The 24,736-nt window shown below is 39.8% G+C and overlaps 2 protein-coding genes across 4 annotated transcripts in view; one reads left to right on the plus strand and one right to left on the minus strand.

Annotated features, from left to right (window-relative positions):
* The window catches only part of FBXL13 (F-box and leucine rich repeat protein 13), a 253,394-nt gene extending 230,768 nt beyond the window's left edge, over positions 1-22,626 (plus strand). The window contains 5 exon segments of the mRNA XM_087821113.1: positions 7,720-7,854; positions 12,412-12,575; positions 22,320-22,381; positions 22,384-22,412; positions 22,415-22,626. Coding sequence (XP_087677239.1) covers positions 7,720-7,854; positions 12,412-12,575; positions 22,320-22,381; positions 22,384-22,412; positions 22,415-22,612 — 588 coding nt within the window. The 3' untranslated portion in view covers positions 22,613-22,626.
* The window catches only part of FAM185A (family with sequence similarity 185 member A), an 88,447-nt gene that overhangs the window by 10,839 nt on the left and 52,872 nt on the right, over positions 1-24,736 (minus strand). Inside the window, exon 9 of one of the 3 annotated variants that reach the window (XM_016219576.2) lies at positions 24,075-24,559. The exons of the other annotated variants lie outside the window; for them this stretch is intronic. Within the exon in view, the coding sequence (XP_016075062.2) occupies positions 24,554-24,559 (6 nt within the window). The 3' untranslated portion in view covers positions 24,075-24,553. Of the gene's footprint in view, positions 1-24,074; positions 24,560-24,736 lie in introns of those variants that run through there. 3 annotated transcript variants of the gene reach the window in all.

Below are 24,736 nucleotides of genomic sequence, written 5' to 3' on the forward strand. Positions count from 1 at the left end.
TTATCAAAGCATGGGATTTCAATAACTCCACCTCTTCTCCAGGGATAGTTAAAGCAACACACATAGGATCCCTTTCCAAAATGGCCTTAATCCTTGGCCTTTGGGGTAGTGGAAGCTCTGAAATCTCCTGTGTGGGGAGATGGGACATCCAGATGTCTGGATACTTTATCTCTTGGCCATACTGCTCAGGAAAATTCTTTACCCTACCCAGTAAAGAATTACTATTAGGAATTAATTGACTAAACTGTCTGTGATAAAGATCCCAGAAGATCCCAGGTTCAGAATAATTTTACAGGGTCTTGATAGAGGGAACTAAGGAATTCCTCTGGTAGAATTAAGAAGTGAGTATCTGGTATCTAATGGAAAAAGCAACTCCCACAAAACTTGAAACAATAAGAGCTTTGTTACAGAAATCTGTGCAATTCATGCCAAGAATGGCCTCCTAGAATTTATAATAGAACAACATACCATTAAGAGACCCAAGGTACCTAGAATCAACTGAGGATCACAGACAAACTCCTACTAAGATACCTAGGCATTATTTTCTCTTCAAAGGCTGTGAGCAAGCCCTAGCCAGTCTGGCTCAGTGGTTAAAGCATCGGCCCTTAGGCTGAAGGGTCCTGGGTTCAATTCCAGCCAAGGACACATATCTCAGTTGCAGGCTCGATCCCGGGCCCTGGTTGGGGTGCTGTCTCACATCGATGTTTCTATCTCTCTCTCCCCCTTCCACTCTGTCTGAATAGGAATGGAAAAAATATCCTCGGGTGAAGATTAAAAAAAAAAAAAGGCTGTGAGCAAAAGAAATAAGCTGGCTATTCTCCGTTGCTTCACATACTACTGTGTTTCCAATTGCAGAGGCAATTCAGTAGGATTAGAAATTTGTTCAACTTCAAAGGATGTGGGATTTGACAGTTTGTCATTTTCCCACAGTCTGTAAGGCTCTGATACTGGATTCATGGGTACCATGTTTTCTTGGCTGATAAACAGCTGACTCTAAGAACACCCCACCCCAGTCCTGGCTTCTTGCCCACTCCCGTTGGAGAGAACCATTCTCGGACAACTGAAGCATTGATGGACTCACTGAAAGAATGTGCACATCTGTTATTTTCATGTTGAGCATCCATAGAGAACAACTCTAAAGAGAATGTGTTAAAAGGAAGATAATCCTTTGGAGGCCTCTCCCAGCCTTTAAACTGCCCCTGGAACATTAGTTTATCCTATGTAAGATGAAATTTGCCAAGAGTTAAATAAAACCTGTCAGCTTGTCTGAAGGAAAAAAAAAAGGAAAAACAAACAGCAGAATCCTACTTTCCTACAAGAGTATGACTTTATGCTTCTTTTGCTTCTTAAACCTAAATGGCCAGTCTGTTTTTGATCTTTTATGCAACAAGCCCGGGCTTTGCTCACTGTGCCTCACCTGACACGAACTGAGTCACTGTGGTATGTATCACAGGAGCTATGATTTCTCCATGTTATGACTCCTAATAACCTTCTCTTATCAGATTCGTTAAATTTTGTGCATGGTATTTCCTCATTCCAAAGTCTTCAGCATGTTGAAGGTGGTGAAGTGGTATTCTCAGGTTTTAAACTATGAGATTGTTCCAGGGTTTCTGTTTCCACTGCTGACAAAAGCATTTGCGTAGGGTGTTATGTCGGCCAAGTGCTTTTGGAGTATACACTTCCAATAAGCCTGTGAGATGGCAGACAGCTGTTTTCATCCCCCTTTAGATGAGGAAACTCCAGGTTAAGTAAATTGCTCAAGGTCACAGACATAACTTCTGATTTCAGGCCCTTTGCTTTTCTACTAGACCGGTACCTCTCTTGATATCACCTCTTATTTCATACGTCCCCAAATGAAAGATCAAAGCAGCACTGATGGTTCATGAGCTCATTATTTCCTAGAGATTCTTAAATGGAAGGGGTCATGAAAGGACGGTGTGATTTTGTCCTTAGAGTAAAAGTTCTGTGCTGCCATTTTCTTGGGAAAGAATGAGAAAGAGAAAAAGTGGGGTGGCTAACTGTGCAAATAGAAACCCATCAACTCCTTCAGGCTGGTTAATACAGCTTACATAATTTCCATGACCTTCTTGTCCCTCAGAGGCCCTTGGAGGAGTGCCAGGTAATTAGGCTGCTGGACACCTGTTTTTTTTACTTATCTTAGAAAAATGGAAAATATGGATTATGCCACAGGCCACAAGAAAAATATTTGATCGATCTTTGGGTAGTCCAACCCTGGCTCATTTTTATTTTGGAGATAAAGTCTAAAGCCTGCAATGATTCTGGATTTTTCCCCCAACAGATCCTAATTATAAAATATGATTCAAATATATTTTGTTCCATTCTTTTCCTAGTCTTCTTTCCAATGCACGTTCTTTTTCACTACTTACCCTTTCTGTTCTTTAACTTTCCCACATTTGATGTCTTTTTATGCACAGCACATATTTTAAAAGTAATCCACTTGTTTTCATCAAATATCCAGGGTCTGCACAGCCAGTAAGTCGTCAAAGTTTACTGACAACCAAAGGTGTACTGTTGAGTAGGTGTCTCCAGAGAAAGCATTTACTTTGGCAAATGAATCAGAAAATCTATTTCAGTGTGACAAAAAAAAATTAGAACTTCTATTTAGATTTTTTTATCTCATACATTTTATTTGTTTTTATATGTATGGTTGAAAAATGGGCTCTGTAATAAATCTGACTGAAAGTAGCCTCACAGGGTGATCTGATCATAAATTCCTAACTGGGCATGTCATGGTGGGTAGTCACACCCTAGGCCTATAACTTGCTTAGTAAATGGTTTTTAAGCAGGCCCTATCCATTTTCCTTATGCATCTAGAAAACATGCCTTTGAAATGCTAGAAGTAATCCTCTTTTTCAGACCCCTCAAAGGCATAACTACTCTCAGAGGAGCACATAATCTTGTTACCTCTCCTGTACCTTGCTTTCTTCCACATTCATGTAATCTTCCTTACACAACCTCCTTAATTCTAAATGTGTAAAAGAAACTGCAAAACTGTCATTCTCTGGAGCATTTGAGATCTTGCTTCCTGGCATGTGGTCAGTTTGGCTCAAATAAACTCTTACAAAAATTCTCTACAGATTTGAGCATTTCTTACATCAACACATAATTGATAAGATATAATGCATATTTAAATAGCTGTATGTCTATATAATTTACAAGTACATTAATATACATTTATTGAAAGTATATGCTCAAAATATTTTTACTTTGGTGTGCATAATTTTAGATATTGGCAGTCATGGCCGTAGAGAAGCAGTGAATACAAATAATAGTACCAGCTACTACTTATTGACTGCTTACTGTGTGCCAGGTACTGTTCAATCACTTTATTCATCTTAACTCACTTAATCCTCCCAACAACTCTATGAAGTAGGTATACCATGTTAAAGACCATGTTATTCCCAGTTGCAGATGAGATCACTGGGGAATCAAGAGGCTGGGTAATTTATCTAGAGACACAGAACTCCTAAATGGGAAAATTTGAACTCAGGCTAGTGGGATCCAGCCTCTGTGCTCTTAACCATCATGGTACACTGCCTCCGACAGTTATTAAACAGTGTGAGGAAGGACGGGCTTAATGCTCTGAGAGTGATCTGTGGGAGCTCATTCTCCTCACTCCTGTGCTAAGAGGCTCATTCCTTTGGACACGTTCCCATATTGAACCTCTTCTGCATGCCAGATATTGAAGCCACAAAGTTAAATTAGATATGGGTTCTGCTCTCAAGAAGCTAAAGTCAATGTAGAAGATAAGACAATTATATAGCTACAGTACAAGTAGAAAGTGAGAAAGACCAATAAATAAATAAATAAATAAAATAAATACTTTTTGGAAAAGCTATAGGAATTTGGAAGAGGCATTTCTTCCAGAGGAATTGGGGGAAACTTCATGGAGTAAGCCATATTTGAGCTGCCTTGAAGCTAATGTTCATTTCCCAAATCATCATATAATTCGGTAACAAATTTCATCATGAAAGTATCTTTGGAAATACTTGTTTGGGGCCTTGGCCTTACCCTTTTCCCCTTTCAGAGTCCTCTCCATATTTAACAGCAGCATGGGCCTCCAAGGTTGGGCCTTAGCTAAGCTTTTCTCAGCCTGATCTCCCTGGCATGGAGGGTGGAAATGTATCTCACCAGGAAGGGAGTTCTTAGGCTCTACATAGTTTGGTTTTGGTGGTAAGGCCCAGATTTCCCAACTCAGTGTTCTCAGGCCACAAGCACTCCTCCTGATCTGAGACTTGGGAACAAGTCTCTCTCTGGTGAAGTGTAGCTCTACAGCTTATGGAATATACAAGGTACAAGAAACTACAGTTCTGAATTTAGTTTATTAAAATTGTGCAAGTTGTATTTCAGCCTTTGAGGCAGCCAAAAAGTCTTCATTATAGAAAATGTTTCTTGACAGTACAAGATTTTTCCATAATTATCAATAGAAAAAACACACCCACAGAACTGTGGTAGAATTAATCAAACCTAACAAGGCAAATAGTCAAGAGGTGGTGTCATGAGTATGCAACATGAGGTGAACTTTTCTAAGTCTGGGAGCTGCCACCTGTTGAGATGGTTTAAATCGGGATTTGGGCAGAAGCACATTATTGTGACAGTCAATAAATGTGAGTGAAAGTCTCCTCTACATACCCAATTTAGGAATGCAGCCATTAAGCCCCACACTGACTCAGCTCAGAAGATACTGAGAAGAAATGATTTACCTCACTAAGAGATTTGGGAGTTATCTTCAAGATTGTTAACCCACAGCAAAATTGGTTGATATGTGTGATGGGAGCCAAACTTGATGTTTTTTGCTTTTTCTCTCCATCTTCATCATAAAGGATTTTGACTTGGAAGAAGCTTAGCCTACCACTTTCCAAGAAAAGAATATCAACAGCACTGATACATGTATGATTCTACACCACAGGAGCCAGAAAAGTATATAATAATCTTATCTGTAGGGGAGAAATGGAATTTCATGAGTGATTATGTTGAAACATGCTTGTAGACTTAAGTACTTACTATGACTTACATGTCTCTAAAGGAAAATATGAATATGAGAGGAAAAGTTCTGACTTACTTCTTGGATCTGTACTGATTTATGCCAAGCAGAAAGCCTTACACCAATCTTTGTGCCTCAGACTTTCCATGGATGAGAATGCTACCATGAATGTATCACAGACATTGTAATCATTTCTTGTTATTGTTTAATTTAAACCTCCAAGAAAGTTCAACTTCAAAGAATATTAGAGCTTTTAAAAAAAAGCTTAAAGCATAACTGATTCAGGCAGTCAAGACATTGAGAGGGAGATGATACCAAGAAGGATTTTCAGACACTAAGAGCCTCGAATCTCCCTTTAAAGCTCATTTCATCTCTTAATAAATTATTCTTAGAGTTTAAATATTCCTTTTTGCTGGTTTATTGAACATTATACATTCTCTGAGTTAAAAACAAAGTTATCCTACTCCTTGAAAGATAAGAATTCCTGTATTCTTAAAAGAGAATTCTTTATATCTTTGAAGACACTTATAAAGGATCGATCAACCAACTAGTATTTATTGAGAATCTACTGTATTCTAAATATGATGCTTGTGAAAAGGGTATTAAAAAAACTAGCAGAGTTCCAGACAGTACCTCTGAGAGACTTATTGCATTCTTATTGAAAATCTTATCTCCGTCCGAACTGAGATTCAAGACCACTAATTCCAATCCTTCAAAGCTAGACTCCCCTCTGCGCACTGTGGGCATGCCCTCTTATACTTGATTGTCTCCAATAACACGGAACTCACTATTTCCTGACAAGGTGCTCCTTCCAATTTTTACGTCACTTAGTTGCTAAAGACAGATTTCAACACAAAGTTAGCCACAATGCAGGAATCAGTCAAGTACTGTAAGTGTCGAATGAGTTGAAAAAGACAAGTTCTGCATGAGGTCAGAGGAAAAAGGAATCACTGCTGGTTGTTGTGGTCAGGCAAAGATAATGATTTACAGTTAAATAAGTAATATCTTTGAGTTGTCTTCAAAGTACAATACAAACATGCACTTTTATTATTATTGGTGTCATATGCAAATCTCAACAATAGTTAACATTTACTGAGTGTTTACTATGTGTCAAGCACTAACAGTACGCTATATTCCCTCTCAAGTAACACTGTATATAAAATTTTATAGCTAGCTAGATGAGAATCTCCTTTGTGCTAGGAACCATATCAGGTATACATGTATTATTTCATATCATCTGCACAACTGTCCTTTGATAGAGATATTATCATTATTATTTTACTAAAGGAGACAATGTGGCTCAAACAGTTTCAGTAAACCCACACAACAGCAGAGCAAGGCTTTTATCCCCACTCTACCTGTGACCCAGTTCAAGTTTTATCTGCTATGCTTAACTGTCTCTCCTGAAAAATTTCCAATCTTCCTAGGGCTAAAACGAAGGGAAATTGGCATAATCAGTGGGAGGGAAGGAAGCCCACGGGTGGCTGTACCTCCAGAGTCATCCTGATGGCCATGAACCAATCCAACAGCCTAGGTCCTTCTCTTAGTTCTGAGAGGAAATGACATGTAGTCCTGGGAACCCATTTTCATATAGAAATAAGGAATGCCTTACAAACAACCCATTAGGGTTACTAAAACCTAATACTTATAACTACAATTAAGGGTAAACATTTACTGAGGTCTCTAGTTTAATACCCTAAGAATCCGAGCTGTTTCACCTCTAGAGTGATGAGCACATATTGATAGTTGTAATTCTTACAACTTGAGGGAGGGAATTTTCTTCTAAGTACAGTATTAGTATCTTGAACTAGAAGCTTGGTTTCCAATTTCTACTCATCTTGACCTAGTCAGATACTTTAACAGTTACTGTTAGGTTTATTTTGTGGATCATTTTGTTCATGTATAACTCCTGAATTATAAACTTTTGACTGTTATTTCCTTGTGGATTCTAATTATTACTTAGTTCTATTGTTTTTCTTTTTTTTACTGAAAAGTGAGAATGAAAATTAAGAACCACTGAAATAAAGGGAATAAATTCCAATAATTTCCAGGACTTTACTAGTCCTAGAAATTTCAGATGAATATTTTGGCATTTCAAAACAATTCTAGAGTGTACATATTAGTTGGTAGATGCAGAACCCACAGATACAGAGGGCCAACTAAGGGATTTGGGTGTACATGGAGGTCCTGGGACCAATCTCCTGTGGATACTGAGGTATTTTCCCTAATTTAAAGAAGAGGAAAATGAGGCTCAGAAAGATCTATACTAATAGGTGGTGGAAATGGAATTACAACTCAGGTCTGCCTGATTCCAAAGACTGCGCTTTCCCATTATACTATCAGCACAGTGTTTGCCATCTAATTCTCACCTCCAGATTTCTTTTCATCCATTCACTTGGCTGAATATAATGCTAACAGATGCTGATTATGCAGGTAAAATTTTATTAGCACTAACTTCAAGAAAACCAAAATCTGTTGTCAGGAATTTGAATACTACTAAGCTGTTAAGCTGCTGTGTGAATATCTTTTTGGGTTTTTTGTTTGTTTGTGGTTTTTTGTGGTTTTTTTTCAACAAGATGTAACACATCTATATTTCAGGGACTGAAATGCATACTAAGTAAACTGCTATGGGTAAGAAGGCTCTCGATGCATATAACATTTGAATAAAGACTAAGGAAAAGAAAAAAAACCTTTGACTTCAGAATTTCTTGCAGGCATTCTGCAAAGGCTCACAGATCTTGGAACACTTGGATGTCTCTTACTGCTCCCAACTATCGGATGAGTTTATTACAACAGTGGCCATTTATTGCCTTAACCTCACATCTCTCAGCATTGCTGGCTGTTCAAAGGTATGTGCAGAAGTCAGATCTCAGAAATGTCAAATTGAAGCACTGTCAAAGAACTCAGGCAGGGTAGCAGTCAGGGGTTGGGCTCACAATAGAACTTATTTTTCTTTGCCATGTGTGAGGTAGTCATTAGACTTTTTTTCTTTCTTTCCCCAAATTGGAAATAGCTTTATGATTTAATTTGTGTTAAAATAGAATTTTCAAAAAGCTAGAAACAATCCTGACACAAATATAAAAATGTGTCAAAGATTTATTTAATTCATTAATGAGAGAACCAACAAAATGGTAAAGCCAGTTACTAGTGCATTTGGTCGAACTGACTACTTACAGGAACTGAAGAAAGAATGTTGAAATGTGATTTTTGAGTTAGATTCAAAATTGGTTAATGACCTATAAGGTAATAAATTCATAACCTTGGACTTATAGTTTCTACCAGACAAAAATAATTTGCATCTCTTCTGGACAAAAATATAACAAGTTATAACATATAACATCACTGAGTTTGGGCCCTAATAGTAAACAGTATGTCAAATAAAGGCATAATTCCTTATAGAATTCCTCAGGCAGGCCTGTTAATGTTCCATTATGACTTCAAGTGTTTGACAATTTTTCTTGACATCTGTTTATAAAAGAAAGATGTATTCATTGTAAAATATTGACTATATAAAAAAAGCATAAAGAGAGTAAAAATTCACTGTCATACCACCATCCAGACTATTGGTTTTTTATACTTATTCTTGTAGAATTTTTTCTATGTACAAAGAAATTAGAAAAGTTATAGAAGATTTGTGTTTTGTGGGGTTTTTTTAAAGAATAGAATCATATTTTCCAAAGTACATTGTAACCTACTTTTGTTCTCTTAATATACTATGGACATATCTCTATGTCAAGAAATAGAGATTTGTGCTTCTGGATTAATATGGCAGATTGAATATATACATATAGTTTTGTTCCCAAAAATGCAGAAGAAGGGTGAGGGCCCATGTTGATAGGGAAAACAGGAGAAGAGACAAGAGCAACAAAATTTGGAAGCTTGAAAATAGATGGACTAATTTAGCAGACTAGAGATAGCTTTGAATACTGAGTCAACACAAAGCTGAGGGAAAAAACTGACTTACATCATAGTCTTCAAGCCTGTGAGCACAGTGCACCTGGAGCTCGGTTAAGAGAGTGGCTAAAATAAGGGAGGTGGGTTAAAAGTTCTAGAGAAGTAAATAGATCCTTAAATCTCTCCCCCTACTCCACACCTCTGGTCAACTGCACATACCCACACTCACCAGAAGATTGGAGATCTATTTCCTAGAGCCAGATTTCTCAACCCTGGCATTACTGATATTTTGGATGAGGTAATTTTTTGTAGTGGGTGGTGGTTCTATGTACTGCAGGATGTTTAACAGCACCCTTGCCTTCTACCCACTATATGTATCACCCAGCCCCCCATACCCACAGTCATGACAATAAAAAATGTCTCTAGATATTGCTAAATGTTCTCTGGGGGCCAATCACTCTACTATCTGGTCTGCAGATAGTAAAACCGAGGTTGCTAGTCTGGGAGACACCCTGTATAATAGAGAGCTTGGGTACAAAGTGAGAAAGGGAATTAAGTGACTAAATGCTGAATACAGAGTGACATTCAAGCTCTTTTTCAACACAGCATCTAGAATTTGGCTGCCAGATCTTTCCCTCCAGGCAGAATGGAAGTCTCTTTTCTGGGGACTCTAACTAGCCCAAGATGAAAGACCAAAAAACACTGACATTTGGGGTTTCTGAAGCTTAAAATAAGGAAGCCCCTCCACTGTTAATCATGAGCAGATAATCAAGAATTATTAGACATAAGAGAAAGCCTCTTATGTGGAAGACAGATATCAAAACAAATTGATAGAAAAACTTGGTGGAAGCAAATTACGTAGAGTTAAGAAAACTAAATCTTTTGAAAAAAATTCTCGGAAATTGCAAGCTTAACAGCACTGTTCTCTTCTATTAAATATACCGATGGGCTTCTCTTCGCTAAAGAGAAGCTAGCTAGTCTAAAAATTTGGTTTCTCAGTTGTTTAGTTTGTGTGGTGAGTGGATTAAGAGTGTGATGCTAGAACCTCCTAATTCCTCCATAGCTAAGGAGGAAGAGGCGCTGGGGAAGATATGGTAAATCATGACAAAATTAATCTAGAAAGTTCACAGCAGAACTTTTATTTAATAATGTACCTTTTTCAAATTAGAGAAACCAGGTGTCTTTCTGGTCAGCATCATCTGGTTCTAGAAGTGAGAGGGGTTAAGAAACTCAGCACAGTAACAGCAATGACCACGACCCTCTGCAGCCTGAGCAGTCAGCTCGGGCAGCTACAGAGGAAAGTAGGAGACCGAGAAAAGGAAACTCTCCAGTGAGAACAGGAATTGAGGCAGAGGACTTTTGTTTGTTTCATTTTGTTTTGGTTTTTGATAAGGAGAAACTAAGGGAATTCTTTCTATAAACTGTGCCGTGGTCAGTGCCCAGCCTAGAAACGAAGGAGGATGTTGCACGAATAATATATAATGAAACGAATCGCTCTACATCAAAGATCTAGGGTGAGAAAAAGGAAGGGGAGTGGATTATTTCAGAACCTCAGTGTAAGGGAGACCATGTATGCAGGTCAAATGAGTCTCCTGATTCTGAAAAAGTGCTGACCACAATTTGAGCCAATCTGAATATTCCTCACCCAAAACCACTGGGCTATGGTCCAGTCTAATACATTTCCAGCCTACCTACATTTTTTTTTTTTTGATGAGCCACAAAACACTTTAGTGTCTGGCTCATTATTCTAGGCTAGGTTTTCCCAAAGCCCATGGGTTTATCTTGAATGGTCACCTTATCAATCTCCTGGACAGTCAACTCTTGCAACTAGCTTACCTCTCTGGTTAGTAAGCAGTCCTGTGACTTTGTCTTACCCAGCATTAAAATGGGAATAACCTCTGCTGAACAGGACTCAGAGTAGGACTTGTATCTGGGAGTTAAGAATGTAGCCAGTTATCTCTACCTCTAGTTCCCAGCCTCCAAAAGTTCGGACATCACCACCTCAGTTACTGAATATCTTGAGCTTCTGATCTACAGGAAGTGATGGGCTCCTTTTCAGTTCCCTCAGAATCAATAAAACCTAGCACTCTGAACTGCACCTGTCCTAGACTTTTCTATAACCTCATTTTCTTTCCTTTCCTCTATAATTCTGAGGGCTTTTATTCCCCCCAACGACATCAGATCCTCAGAGACCCACATAGTATGGCAGGAATGTATGAAAGCATTTTTTGTGAGAATCAGTTACAATGTTAAATCTTGATCCTGAGCATGTTCTGGGGAAAGGGCATGCTTAAACAATGACATCTATTTTTCCAAACTTAAAAAGTGTATACATTTCAATTGAATGGTTTTTCTGCATAACTCTCTCAATGTTATGTTAAAAACAAAAGTCAAGTCTCATGGCATGTTTTAGAGTATTCAAACATTTAAAGTAAGAAATTAAATCCAGTTGGACAAAAAACTCCTTTAGAGAGAGTAATCTAGTTGATTCTGAGTCTCAGTTCAACTATAAATACAAAAGCTAGATCCTGAATAGGTGAAATAATCTACTTCTGCAAAACATCTGGACAAACTTTCAAGACTTTGGAACCCTCAGCAGAATTTCTCAGAGTGAGATTCATGTAGTCTCTGTGGCTTCTGCTTTTCTTTCTCCTCCTGTCTGCAAACATTTGTCTCACTTACTTGTCCTTTCCCAGAACCATATTACTTCACATGCAAACCATCAGCAATGTCCAGATCCCTTCTGACAGCAATCTGACCCTGTCTACAGGTTAACTTCAAGGGATATATGTATTTTAGAGCTCTGTAACATGTGATGTTATAAATCTCATTACTGTAGCATTTAATAAGTTACTGATACTGATGTAACAGGTACTACTAAGGAAATTTTGATAAAGTTTCTAATTTAAACAAGAGATCTCTAAAAAGAATAGCAAGATCACAAATTCTGTTGGTGCCACTTGAAACATACATTGTATTGGTCTGAAAACAGTTAAATCACTAACTTGAGTTATAGATCTATTGTGTGACAAGCTGATTAAAGAGAACCTGAAAGTGTCCTGATTCTGCTAGGGACTAAATGTTTGTGCCATCCCCCCCAAATGTTTGTGCTCTCTCAAAATTCACATTTTGCCATCCTCATACTCACCCAATGTGATGGTGTAAGGAAGTTAGGCTCTGGAAGTAATTAAAAAGGGTGAAGCGCCCATGATGGAATTAGTGTCCTTAAAAGAATGGGAAGAAAGTGGAGCTCTCTCTGCCAAGAAGGCAGAGAGAATACAGCAAGAAGGTAGCTATCTGCAAACCAAGAAGAAGGCCCTTACCAGATACTGAATCTGTGGGCACCTTGATCTTAGACTTCTCAGCCTCCAGAACTGTGAAATAAATGTCTATTGTTAAAATTGCCCAGTTTATGGTATTTTATTATAGCAGCCCAAACTGACTAGTACATTATTCTTTCCTGGGATGAAGTTCATCAAAATAATCAGAACCTACTTTGGCTGTGTGTTCAGATTACTGACTCAGCAATGGAGATGTTATCGGCAAAATGCCATTACCTACACATTTTGGATATTTCTGGTTGTGTCCTGCTTACCGACCAAATATTTGAAGATCTTCAGAGAGGCTGCAAACAACTCCGGATCCTTAAGATGCAAAACTGCAGACTTATTTCCAAGTAAGTGTTCACCTGAATATGAGAAGCTTTGAGAACTACTTTCTGAGGAAACAGTATACATGACTATGGCATTTGTAACACTCCGTGCCTTTCAGACTTAGGAAGTTTCATTTTATATTTTGCCTAATTGAAGCCAACATTTTGAGCTGAACCAAAGGAAGCTGTCTTCTAAAATGGTCTTTGTGGTTTTATATCCCTGTCCCAGGAGACCTTCTACTTTTAAGCACTTCTCCTTCCTTGACCTTGCAGACGTCCAAATGATCACTAACTCTTCCTCTCCTCTCTCAAAAAATTTCCATTCAGTTAATTTCCCCTGGGGTTAAGAAAATAATTGGATTAAACCAGTTCCCAAATAAATACAAATTACTGTTATCCTAAGCCTCATAACTCCCAAAGCTATTTGCTTGATAGTTGCTATTCATTTAACTGGGGATATCCTATAAGATGTAGTGTGCAGAGGAAAGTATTCTGACTTGACTGTTATGGTCTAAATGCCTGTTTCTTCAATTTGCAAAATGTTTCCAATGAAATAACAGTTGGGTAAATAAGAAAATTTTTAAAGGTTTTTAATATATCTGTTTATTTAGTTCATCAGATTCTTTTGTTCATTAGCTTCTTCTTAAAGAAGACCCTTCAACATTTCCTGTAGTGCTGGTTTGGTAGTGATGAACTCCTTTAGCTTTTTCTTATCTGTGAAGCTCTTTATCTGACTTCAGTTCTAAATGATAGCTTTGCTGGGTAGAGCAATCTTGATTGTAGTTCCATGTTTTTCATCACTTTGAATATTTCTTGACACTCCCTTCTGGCCTGCAAAGTTTCTGTTGAGAAATCAGCTGACAGTTGTATGGGTGCTCCCTTGTAGGTAACTAACTGCTTTTCTCTTGCTGCTTTTAAGATTCTCTCTTTGTCTTTAACCTTTGTCATTTTAATGATGATGTGTCTTGGTGTGGGCCTCTTTGGGTTCCTCTTGTTTGGGACACTCTGTGCTTCCTGGACTTTTAATAAGTCTATTTCTTTCCCCAGGTAGGGGAAGTTTTCTGTCATTATTTTTCCAAATAGGTTTTCAATTTCTTACTCTCTTTCTGCCTCTTCTGGCACCCCAATAATACGAATGTTGGGCCTCTTGAAGTTGTCCCAGAGGCTCCTTATACTATCTTCATATTTCTGGATTCTTTTTTCTTTTTGCTCTTCTGGTTGGGTGTTTTTTGTTTCCTCGTGTTCCAAATTGTTGATTTCATTCTCAGCGTCCTCTACTGTTGACTCCCTGTAAATTATTCTGCATTTCAGTTCATGTAGGCTTCATTTCAAATTGGTACTTTATTATGTTATTGATTTTCTCAGTTGTTTTCCTAATCATATGCTTGAGTATCCTTATAAACAAAATTCTGAACTCTGTTAGCTTGCTTGGATCTATTTCATTTAGTTCCTCTTCTAGAGATTTCTCCTGTTCTTTCCTTGTGACATGTTTCTTTGTCTCCACATTTTGGCTGCTTCCAGGTGTTTGTTTCTATGTATCAAGTAGAGCTGCTATGTGTCCTGGAATTTGTAGAATGGCTTTGTGTAGTAGGTGTCCTGTAGGGTCCAGTGGCTCAGCCTCCCCAGTCACCTGAGCTGGGCCTTCTAGGTGCTCCCCTGTGTGGGCTGTGTGCACTGTCCTGTTGTAGTTGAGCCTTGGTTGCTGTTGGCATCACTGGGAGGAATTGACCCCCATGCCAATCAGCTGTGAGGACCAACTGCAACTACAGCCAAAGAGCTGCTGTGCTGGAGACACTCCTGTGGAGCAGGATTTACTTCAGTGGAGCTTTGGTGTTCATCAAGTTCTCCCCTTGAGTGTGTCACTGGTGGATGTGGTAGGGTTGTAATCCAGCGTGGTCCATTCTCACCACCAGGTGCACTGTCTCTGGGGCCTCCTGGGAGGCGCAAAGTCAGCCTGTGCCAGTGCCTTGCCCAGGGCCACCCAGCATGAGCTACACAGCAAACCATAGTTGGCTGCTACTTGTGCTGGGCTTGGAGGTGTCCAGGAGAGGCTAAGTTATGAACCAATGCAAGCTGCCGCCAGTGCCAGGCCTGGGGCCACTTATCAGGCTGTATGGGGCACACTGCTGCTTGTTTGAGAGATTTTAGGAAAGTCCTAAGCATGAGGATCGAGAGGCCACTTGCACAGAAAAGCAGCTGGAAATAGCTTGGATGAGCCTGCAGGTAGGGAGGGGCAGGATCCCTGGGAATCACGGGGCGGGGCCAAAGGTGTGAGTCAGGTGCTGGTGATTCAAATATGGCGCCTGCCTGTCGGCTGTGTGCCAGGAGGACTCGCCAAAGGAGCAATGGCCTCTGCCAGCTCTTCTGCCTGGGAGAAAGCTGCCCCTCCAGCTTTGCCCCACTTTCAGGCAGGTTAGTTCCTCCCCAAGTGTCCCAGGTTTCTTTCAAGCTTCTGCCCAGCGCTGGGGCTCAGAGGGAGCGCATCTGAGTGAGTCCATGCACAGGCCCTTTAAGAGGAAAGCCTGGGACTCCTGCACCCTCCATGCATCCCTCAGCCACAGTCCCCGCTGGTTTTCACAGCGCAAAGTTGTGAGGACTTCTCTTCCCGGCCCTGGAGCCCTGGGCTGGGTCCCGATGTGGGGCTGGGACCCCTCATTCCTCCGGGAAACCTCCACTGCCGAGATTCCCTCCCAGGTTTAAACTGCAGCACCGGGAGTGGGCCTGTGATCCAGCCCCGATCTGCCCACATCTCCGCCCCTCCTACAGGTCTCAATGCTTCTTCGGTTCCCTGGTTGTAGGGCTTCTGTTCAGCTAGATTTCAGGAGGCTCTGAGTGATGACTGTTCTGTATTTTAGTTGTAATTTTGATGTGGTTGTGGGAGGCGGCAGGTGCAGCTGTTACCTACGCCGCCATCTTGTTTCCTCTCCCTAAGCAATTTTTAAAGGTAGAAGGTCTAGGGTGTCTACCTTGTGAGTTTTTAAATAGAAAGCAGTTATCTGCTCCATTGTTCAGTTTTTTCCTATTGACTGAGAGTAAACATGCAAGTATTTTAACTGACCTGATGAAGTTACCTGTGTAGTGTACAAAATGAGATGTCTTGACCAATCTCCCAAAGATTCTTTTCTGCAGGCTGGAAAAATGAGTAATATTATCAAAGTATAAAGTGCATAATGTGTTCTAAGCATGTAGATTTCGCAGAGAACTTTTTTTTTTAATCCTCACCTGAGTATATGTTTTTCACTGATTCTAGAGAAAGGGGGAGAGAGAGAAACAGTGATGTGAGAGAGGAACATCTACCAGTTACCTCCCTCATGCAACCAAGGGATTGAACCCGAAACTCAGGTATGTGCCCTGACCAGAATCAAACCTGCGACCCTTCAGTGCACGGGACAACACTCTAACTAACTGAGCCACACCACACCGGCCAGGGCTCAGAGAACTTTTTAATTAAGCAAACCTGGCATGAGCTAAACCATGAAAACTGGTCACTTGAGGCCTGAGGAAGAAAACAGTTTCTGATCCAAGGCTGTGTGTACTTAAATGAAATTAAAACAAAGCAAAAACTTGTAAAATAGGCACTCCCTCTGAGCCCAGGACTGTAGGGAGGAAGGGAGGGGGTCAGACAGCCCACTGAAGCTGGGTCAGATAAAAGGGGGCAGGTCCTTGAAAAATTCTGAAGAGAAGTGGTGACTCAGCTCTTCCAGATAGGTATGCAGAGGTCTAGGAATCTGCTGACCTTGCATACCATTAAACAACCAAATTTGGGCAGATGGTAGTGAATGGATAACATATTCAAAGGAGTTAAGCTTCTTATCTTTTGATTGTATTTTGCCAATCATTCTTTGGGAAGTAATATTTTGAACTAATAATTGGGATTCTAACTAGAATGAATGGAGAATTTCTGGCAAGGGCATCACTGAATCTAATCTAGTATGGGATGTTAAAGTGTGTTAAGTAAAGTGTGTTTAGTCAAGAAGACCCAAGATATTTATTAATATCCAAATCCTACCTTCGATTACTCATTCCTCTTGCAAGGTCATTAGATAAAAAATATACTAGGGGGTCCTAATATATGGTGATGGGAGAAGATATGACTTTGGGTAGTGGGCACACAGTGCAATAGACAGATCTTGTAACATAGAAACCCACACCTGAAGCCTATATATTAACCACTGTCACCCCAATAAATTAAAAAATATGCAAAGGAAACAAAAAGGCAAAATAAAATTTTACTACTGGCTGGACTTGGCTCCCAAAACCCAATGCAAAACTCTAGTTAACTCTAGCTGGATCTATGGAAAATTCCTTTCCCTAAGCCAGGACAGCCAAAAGGCCACTTTTGCTTTCTACTACCAATCCCAGTTGTCCTTTTCAGCAAGAAGCAGAGATTTAGCCCTAAAGCCTAGAGGGGAGCTGGCTTATCTGCCCATCTCATTGTCTAAAGGAGCCAAAACACCTTAGTGTTTCTTATAGTTGCACCCCTGTTAAACTCTAGCAGGACTAAGAGGCCTAGAATCTTTAAATTCTATCTTTGTTTAGCAACGGAGAAGGGTAGTCCCCACAGCAGAGTGCCTTGGGGAGTCCCAGTGTTTGGATTAGTAATGCTCCAGGGGCATGTCTTGACTTCCAACATCTAGGAGAGGGTGCTGTTTGTCAGTTAAGGAGCTCCCAAGATACCCAGGCCTCATAACTTTGACTATTGGTAAGGCCTGGCCACATGCAGCTGCTTGGGGGGGTCAGCTCCAGGGTCTGTACAGCAGCTTCCTTCTCCACTGACCCTTGGTGGAATTGGAAAAGCTGCACAAAGTATGTGGACCCTTCAAGACCCAAGCTCATACCTATTTTCATTCTAAAAGAGCATAGTTGTTTGCTCTTACGAGAGTCAATGTGGGTTCCTCAACTGCAGGGCCTTTGTTTGCCTGGGTGAAACAAGATTTAATTGAGATAGACATTTTTCTTGCTTGGAAAGAGGTTCAACGACATTGAATCACAAAGCAGTGGACCCACACGTTTGATCCCATTTGAATCTGAAAACATCGATGATTTATTTATTTTATAATTTTTTTTTTATATCTTTATTGATTTTAGAGAGAGGAAAGGAGAGGGAGAGAGACAGAAACATCAATGATGAGAGGGTCACTGATCGAGCCCACAACCTGGGCATGTGACCTGACCAGGAATCGAACTCTGATCGCCTGGATCCTAGTTCGATGTTCAACCACTGAGCCATGCCAGGCCGGGCTGAAAACATCCATGATTCAGCCCTTAAAACCCAATTACAGCAGTCAGAATAAAGTGATCTACATACAAATTCCACCATACTCAATGGAATCTGAAAATATTGTACCAGCTTTGCAAATCAAAGAGGTCTGTTCAGTCCACCCTTTCTGACCAGGGGAGTAGCAAAGTTTTGGTCACTGAGCAAACTGGCTGTAGCTCTTTGAAAAGGAGCTTCCAGCATGAGATAGGCTGTCATTCTGCCAACCCCAAAGCCTGAAGGGATCCCAGGAAGTGATTTCAGAAGTCCCATGTGGAGGCACAATAAAGTCTCCTTTAATTTAAGGAGGAAGAAGTAACAACTGTGATCATAAACATGACAAGAAAATCTAGCTATCTATATTTGAAGATGTTGTGTACAGACAGGCCCTAGAGACACTCTACACTGGAGGAAGCCTTAACCTCCTGGTATTTGAGACTGAGGGAAGAGGGGTCTACGACATGATCCTTTGCTCCTCTCCAGTCTGTAAGAATGACCTTCAATGGTAAGGCGGTCGGCCCTCTGATGTTTAATTTCACTGAAGCTGACTGTGGGTAGAATGGAGAGCAGTGCTTAGGTAAAGGAGGCCCGGAGCTAAGAAATAAACACATTTAAGACATGTGTATCCCACTGGGGACTTCAATATGTAGTTCATTTTGATTCTCTCCCATCATATTGCGTTTAAAAAGTAGTCTTCCCATTCATTCCCTATTTTTTTGTCTATACTGAGGAGTCGAAATCCCCAATTTTCTTTTCTTGTTATTTTCTCAAACTCCAATTATTTGCAAATTGTTTTTACCTGACAATTACCACCTAATTTACCCTGGCTTATAGTTGACTGAGAAACTGTATGACTCAATATTTATATGCACTCACACTTAACATTGAGTACTTAACCTCTTACCATTTACCTAGAATTCTCAAAAACTACTGCTCTTATGAGGCCAAAAGTTATATAATTTGGTCAACTACTTACAAATCTTTTATTCCCTAAACAAACATGTCCTTTTCCTATAGGTCAAGACTGTTGTCGCCTTTAACTGCAGTAGTGTTATCATCAGTGGCACTGAATCATTACCAACAATGGCGAAATACAGTTGTGTCCAGAGCTCTGCTCTTTGGGAGGAAGGGGTCAGGAGGGTGTTGGAAGTAGGAATCTAGGAATACCCCTTCAAAGCCAACAAACCAAAAGAAGACAGGAGAGCTAAAGGACTTCCCTTGGTATAAACTGCTGAAGTCTCTTGTTTTGGCTGTTCCTGCTAGGTTTCAAGGTGATACAAAGAAATATAATATACCCTTAAATAACTTACTTCCTTCTTAAACAAAAGGAAAATAACCATTTAAAATTATAAATAATTAATGTCATGAAGTTATGTACTGGAAAGAAATTAACTCTTGATCAACTTCCTATAGAGGTTCAGAAGAGGAAGGGATAGGGTTTGGGTCTTTACAAGAGGCTGGACTGGTTTGGAGTTTTGAAAGATGGATAAAGTTTAGATAGTTAGAGATGAGATGAAGGGTAAATAACAATGGAGCTCTGTTGCCCCAGGACAGTTTTACCTGTTTGAAACTGAAGGTACCAAAGTTTTATACTTCAGATTCCCTCAACATTTGGTATTATGTGAAAAACAATCTCATAAAAAACACCTTTAAAAACATGGCAATCTCAACTCCTTAGAACTGAAAAGGGAGAAATATGTTCAGGAGAAGAAAATGGGAAAGTTAAAGATATAACACTATTATTTTTAAATAAAAATATCCTACTGAGAGCAACCTTCTAGTTGCTAGAAGGGATACTGCCCCCATTCATGAATCAGTTAATAAAGCCAATTAGATCTTGGGGGAAAAAAATCCTATTTAGAGGACATATAAAGATTATATAAGAAGTTTAAAATATAGAACTATACTTAAATTAGTATAACAATTTCTTTCACTCAAATTGTTCTTTAAACTTGTGTAAGTTTTGTGTGAGTGAAAATATATAAGCCAAAAAGCAATGTGGTAGGAGACAGAATTAGCAATGCTTTGGTTTTCTCCCTGTTGAATCTGGTTACAATTATTTTAATACTTCTAAGATTTGATTCAAGTGAAATAGCTTTTTTTTTTTTAATCCTCACCTGAGGATATTTTTTCCATTGCTTTCAGAGAGAGTGGAAAGGGGAGAGAAAGAAAAAGACATCAATGTGAGAGACACATCAATTGGTTGCCTCTCTCGTACCCGGATCAAGCCTGCAACAGAGGTATGTGCCCTTGGCTGGAATCGAACCTGGGACCCCTCAGTCCACAGGCTGATGCTCTAACCACTGAGCAAAACCGGCTAGGGTGAAATAGCATTTTAAACAACTGATGTATCTTAGCCTTTTCCAATTTCACTGCCCTACTTGAATTCACATAGCCATTGAGCACAAATTTAACTACAAGTATATGGTAATACAGCTTCCATATCAATGACTCAGTTTCCAGACTTCTGCAATTAATAACTCAATGTAATATATGGCAATAGTGGGCAAAGTAGCTCCTTCATAGGCAAACATTACTCATTTCTTTTTTTAAAAATTTTTATTAATCCATTTTTCATTAAGGTCTGGGTTTTAAAACTATAATCTTCCTTCTTTAAAAAAAAAAAAAAATGTTTTTACTGATTTCAGAGAGAGGAAGCAAGAAGGAGAGAGAGAGAAACATCAATGATGAGAGATAATCATAGACTGGTGGCCTCCTGTAAGTCCCCTACTGGGGATCGAGCCTGCAACCCAGGCATGTACCCAGTCTGCAAATTGAATCGTGACCTCTTGGTTCATAGGTTGACGTTCAACCACTGTGCAGCACTGGCCAGGCACATTACTCATTTCTAATCCTACAAAAGTTGTTAAGTACTCATTTCCTTTTTAGTACTATTCTCAAGATTCAAACCACCTTCCTAGGAAAATACTTCTATCCTCAAATAGGCACTGTTTTCAAGTTAGATACACACTTTTTTTCTGATGCTATATTAGTCAGATGGCCAAACTATAATTCTCATATATATTTAGTCTTCCTCCAAGGTTCCTAGCTCACAGCTCCCAAAACACTTGGAATTTCCTGAGTGATAAGAGCAAAGGGAACATCTCTTATCATATTTGGTCTCTGGTTCTCAGTTCCTGAAATTATTTCAGAGCCATAAAGGTGAAATGGGTGTCTTGTTATTCAAAACAAGCCTGTTTCCACCACAACTGGGTTTATGTTAATAAGGTGACTTTTGGAAAGTACCTAGTATTGGGGCTGGTTGCCTGGGGAACCAACCATAAAGAGAGGGTATGGGACTGATTTCCAGGGAGGTGAGAGGGCCTGGAGGCTGAATCAATCACCTTTGATCATTGATTTAATCAATCATGGCTACGTCATGAAATCTCCATGAAAAACCCAAAAGGACAGGGTTCAGACAGCTTCTGGGTTGGTGAATGCGTGGAGATTTGGGGAGAGGGCTTTGAGTGAAGAGGGCATGGAGGCTCTGCGCCTTTTCCCCTTACCTTGCCCTATGCATCTCTTACATCTGGCTGTTCCTGAGTTATATCCTTTATAATAAGCTGGTGATCTTGTAAGTAAGTTTCTCTCTGAGTTCTGTGAGCAGCTCTGGCAAATTAATCGAACTCAAGGACGGGGTTGTTGGAACCTCTGATCGATACAGCAGGTGAGTCAGAAACCCAGATGACAACCTGGATTTGATATTGGTGTCTGAAGTGAAGGGCGGTCTTGTTGAAGTGAGCCCTTAACCTGTGGAATCTGATGCTATCGCTGGGTTAGACAGTGTTAGAAATGAATTCAATTGTAGGACACCCAGCTTGGTATCCGAGAATTGCTTGGTGGTATGGAGGAATCCCCCAACAACACACATCGCCCCATGTTGGAATTGGGGTCCAGAACAATTTTACATGCCCTCTTTCCTTTCTTCCTCCTAAGAAAGACAGTAGTAGTATTTTTAATCATTTTGGTCATAGACGTCTTTGAGAATTTGAGGAAAGTCACAAACCCTCTCCTCAGAAAAAAAGTATATTAAGATACAAAACTGCATGACTTTTCGAGGAGTTCATGGACCCCCCAGAAATTCATCCATGTATCCAACAGGGATCTACAGACCTTGTGTTAAGAGCTCCTGCTCAGGTGCACAGTTATCCTTCACAGGTTGGCTGGGAAAGGTACTCCCTCATTTAAAACTCTAGAAATAGCAGGCAGAGGGCTTACTCAAAAGCACTATAGAGTTGCCTCAATATTCCCACTCCATGGCCATGCTATTTCCTTACCATTCATTGTGCCTGTTAATCTCTGAATTGGAGAGCTACTGAGCTACTTAAGCTGTGGGACCCTGATTATTAGCCCTATTACCCAAACCCTCCCCCTCAGGAAGGCAAGAAAACTATGAAAAGTGAACTCAACTCCTAATGGTGAGTTCTTCAACTCCAAATTTGATCTAGTTTGAAAATTTTGCACTAGTGATTATTTCTGCAACTAGCTAATGCTAATCACTGTTATTACAGGGAGGCAGCTAAGAAAATGTCATCTATAGTTCAGCAGCAGGAATACAGCCCTAATGAACCTCCACCTATGATGGAGAAGGCAAGTCTCTAACAGAGAGCAACAGGACATACCACCACTTAAAGACACAGAATTGACAGTGAAAGAGTCAACATACAATAGTGAAGAGGAAGTAGTATGGCCTTCAACTCAAGCAGGAAGAACAAAAACATCTAGAATTTGGCAACTTCATTTGATGCAAGTATTTTTATTAGCTGGATCTCAACAGTGTAAACAGCAGCAAATTATCTCCTGATTCTTATTCCAACTACAAATGTTTCTAAATACATCATTAATTCTCCTGTCTATAATCATGATTTTTAAAAAGCCAAATCAAGTACTACTATATAAATTTTCCATGTAAATTTATCAAGCCAATAGTATGAGATTATCAAATCTGAGGTTACAGTTATATGAAACAAATCTGAGAGATGTGATGTTTTTTGTCAAGGAATTTAGAAGCTTCTCTTTAGAAAAGAAAGCAGAAATGGCCTTGTAAGTCAGAGTAAGAGTTTGAGCCAGGGAAAATTTAGGATCTGTGGAGCTTTACTATAAAGGACATAATCATACATTTTAAAAGGAAACATGGCTTTCTTGTGATTTCCAGATAGTTAACAAGACGACAGAACTAAATGCCAATTAACCCTGGACTCATCTCAACATCTGACTTAACTATTAGGGGCAAATTAAATAGAAACAGGAACGATCTGTGAATAATGTCCCTGCAATGTCTTAGATAAATCTCTTTTTAATCAGATTTGCATGATAGGGGGATTTTTATTTTCTAAAATATATCTTTATTGATTTCAGAGAGAGGAAGGGGAAGAGAGAGAGAAATAGAAACATCAATGATGAGTCATTGATCAGCTGCCTCCTGCACACCCCCGACTGGGGATTGAGCCCACATCTGGACATGAGCGCTGACTGGGAATAGAACCCTGATCTCCTGGATCCTAGGTCGATGCTCAACTGCTGAGCCGTGACTGGCTGGGCAATAGGGGGATTTTTAAACTATGCTATCCCAAAAAAGATGCTTTCTCAATTTTATGCTAAGAGATATGGGTTATTTGTAACATTATTTAGTATCATGTAGACTGATGTTCATAGAGTCCAGGGGATAGCACAACTGTTGTGATTGCCACAAAGAAGCTGTGTCAGTAATATTAGATCCGTTTTTTAATCCTTCTATTTTCTGTTACTCATTTCTTAAATGGAGTTAATCACTATCTTTTTGTATCCCACAAATTTGAAAGATTTTTGATAAAGAATGTGAAAGTTATTTTGAAAAGTTTTTAAAGGGCTCTACAGGTATTATTATAGGGTACTCTGTATTAGCTAAATACTTTAAATAATTTTACCCTATCTTTGTTTGATTTTGAAAGAGTTTTTGAAATAAGGTAGTATCACTTAGCTATAGAAATTGTTCCCGAAAGTGGAAAGCAAGGGAATCAGCTAAGTAGGAAGTTTTAAGACCTGAGTCAAAAGATTTAAGATGATTGTTCTAAGAGGGTGATTTTTAAACTAAATTTGGAGATTTCTGGCAGCTACATAAAAGTAGTCTTCCCTGGCCGAGTAGCTCAGCTGGTTAGAGCATCATCCCGATACAGCAAGATTGTGGGTTTGATCCCTGGTAAGGGCACATACAAGAATCAACCAATGAATGCATAAATAAATGGAACAACAAATCAGTGTGTCGTGCCCCCTCCCCCCCATCTCTCTCTCTCTCTCTCTGTCAATTAAAAAAAATTTAAGTTGGTTACTGACGACTAAGTGTCCGACCCCTAAGTGTCTCAAGCACACAACTGGAGAGACCTATACAAGGGGCAACTGTTTTCTACAACAATAACAACTGCATGGGGAAGACCAGGGACCAGGGTAAGGATTGACACTCCCTGTTATGTTCTCTAGTAATCAAGCAGGGTGTTTAACAGTCAAATATTGCTTCAAAACTCTTTAAGATCCTCTTTTAAATAAGAACAGGAGAGCCCTGGCCGATGTGGCTCAGTTGGTTGGGCATCTTCCATGCACCAAAAGGTTGCTGGTTCAATTGCAGGTCAGGACATAAGCTCGGTTGTGGGCTCCATCCTAGTAGGGGGAGTACGGGAGGCAGCCAATTGATGTTCAGCTTTCACATCTGTTTCTCCTTCTCCCTCCCTCTCCACAGGAGACATATTTGTTTTTCAAGGGGAGATAAATTTTATAGCTGTTGAAATGAAAGAAAAGGTGTTAGAAAAAGTAGATTATGAAGAGAGGATCAAGAAGTAGAGTGAGCCCTGCAGCACAGCTCAGTGGTTGAGCGCCACCCTATGAACCAGGAGGTCACATTTTGATCCCTGATCAGGGCACATGCCTGGACTGCAGCTCGATCCCCAGTATGGCG

Source organism: Miniopterus natalensis, chromosome 10 (assembly GCF_054644295.1).
Source record: "Miniopterus natalensis isolate mMinNat1 chromosome 10, mMinNat1.hap1, whole genome shotgun sequence".
In the NCBI taxonomy this organism is placed as follows: Eukaryota; Metazoa; Chordata; class Mammalia; order Chiroptera; family Miniopteridae; genus Miniopterus; species Miniopterus natalensis.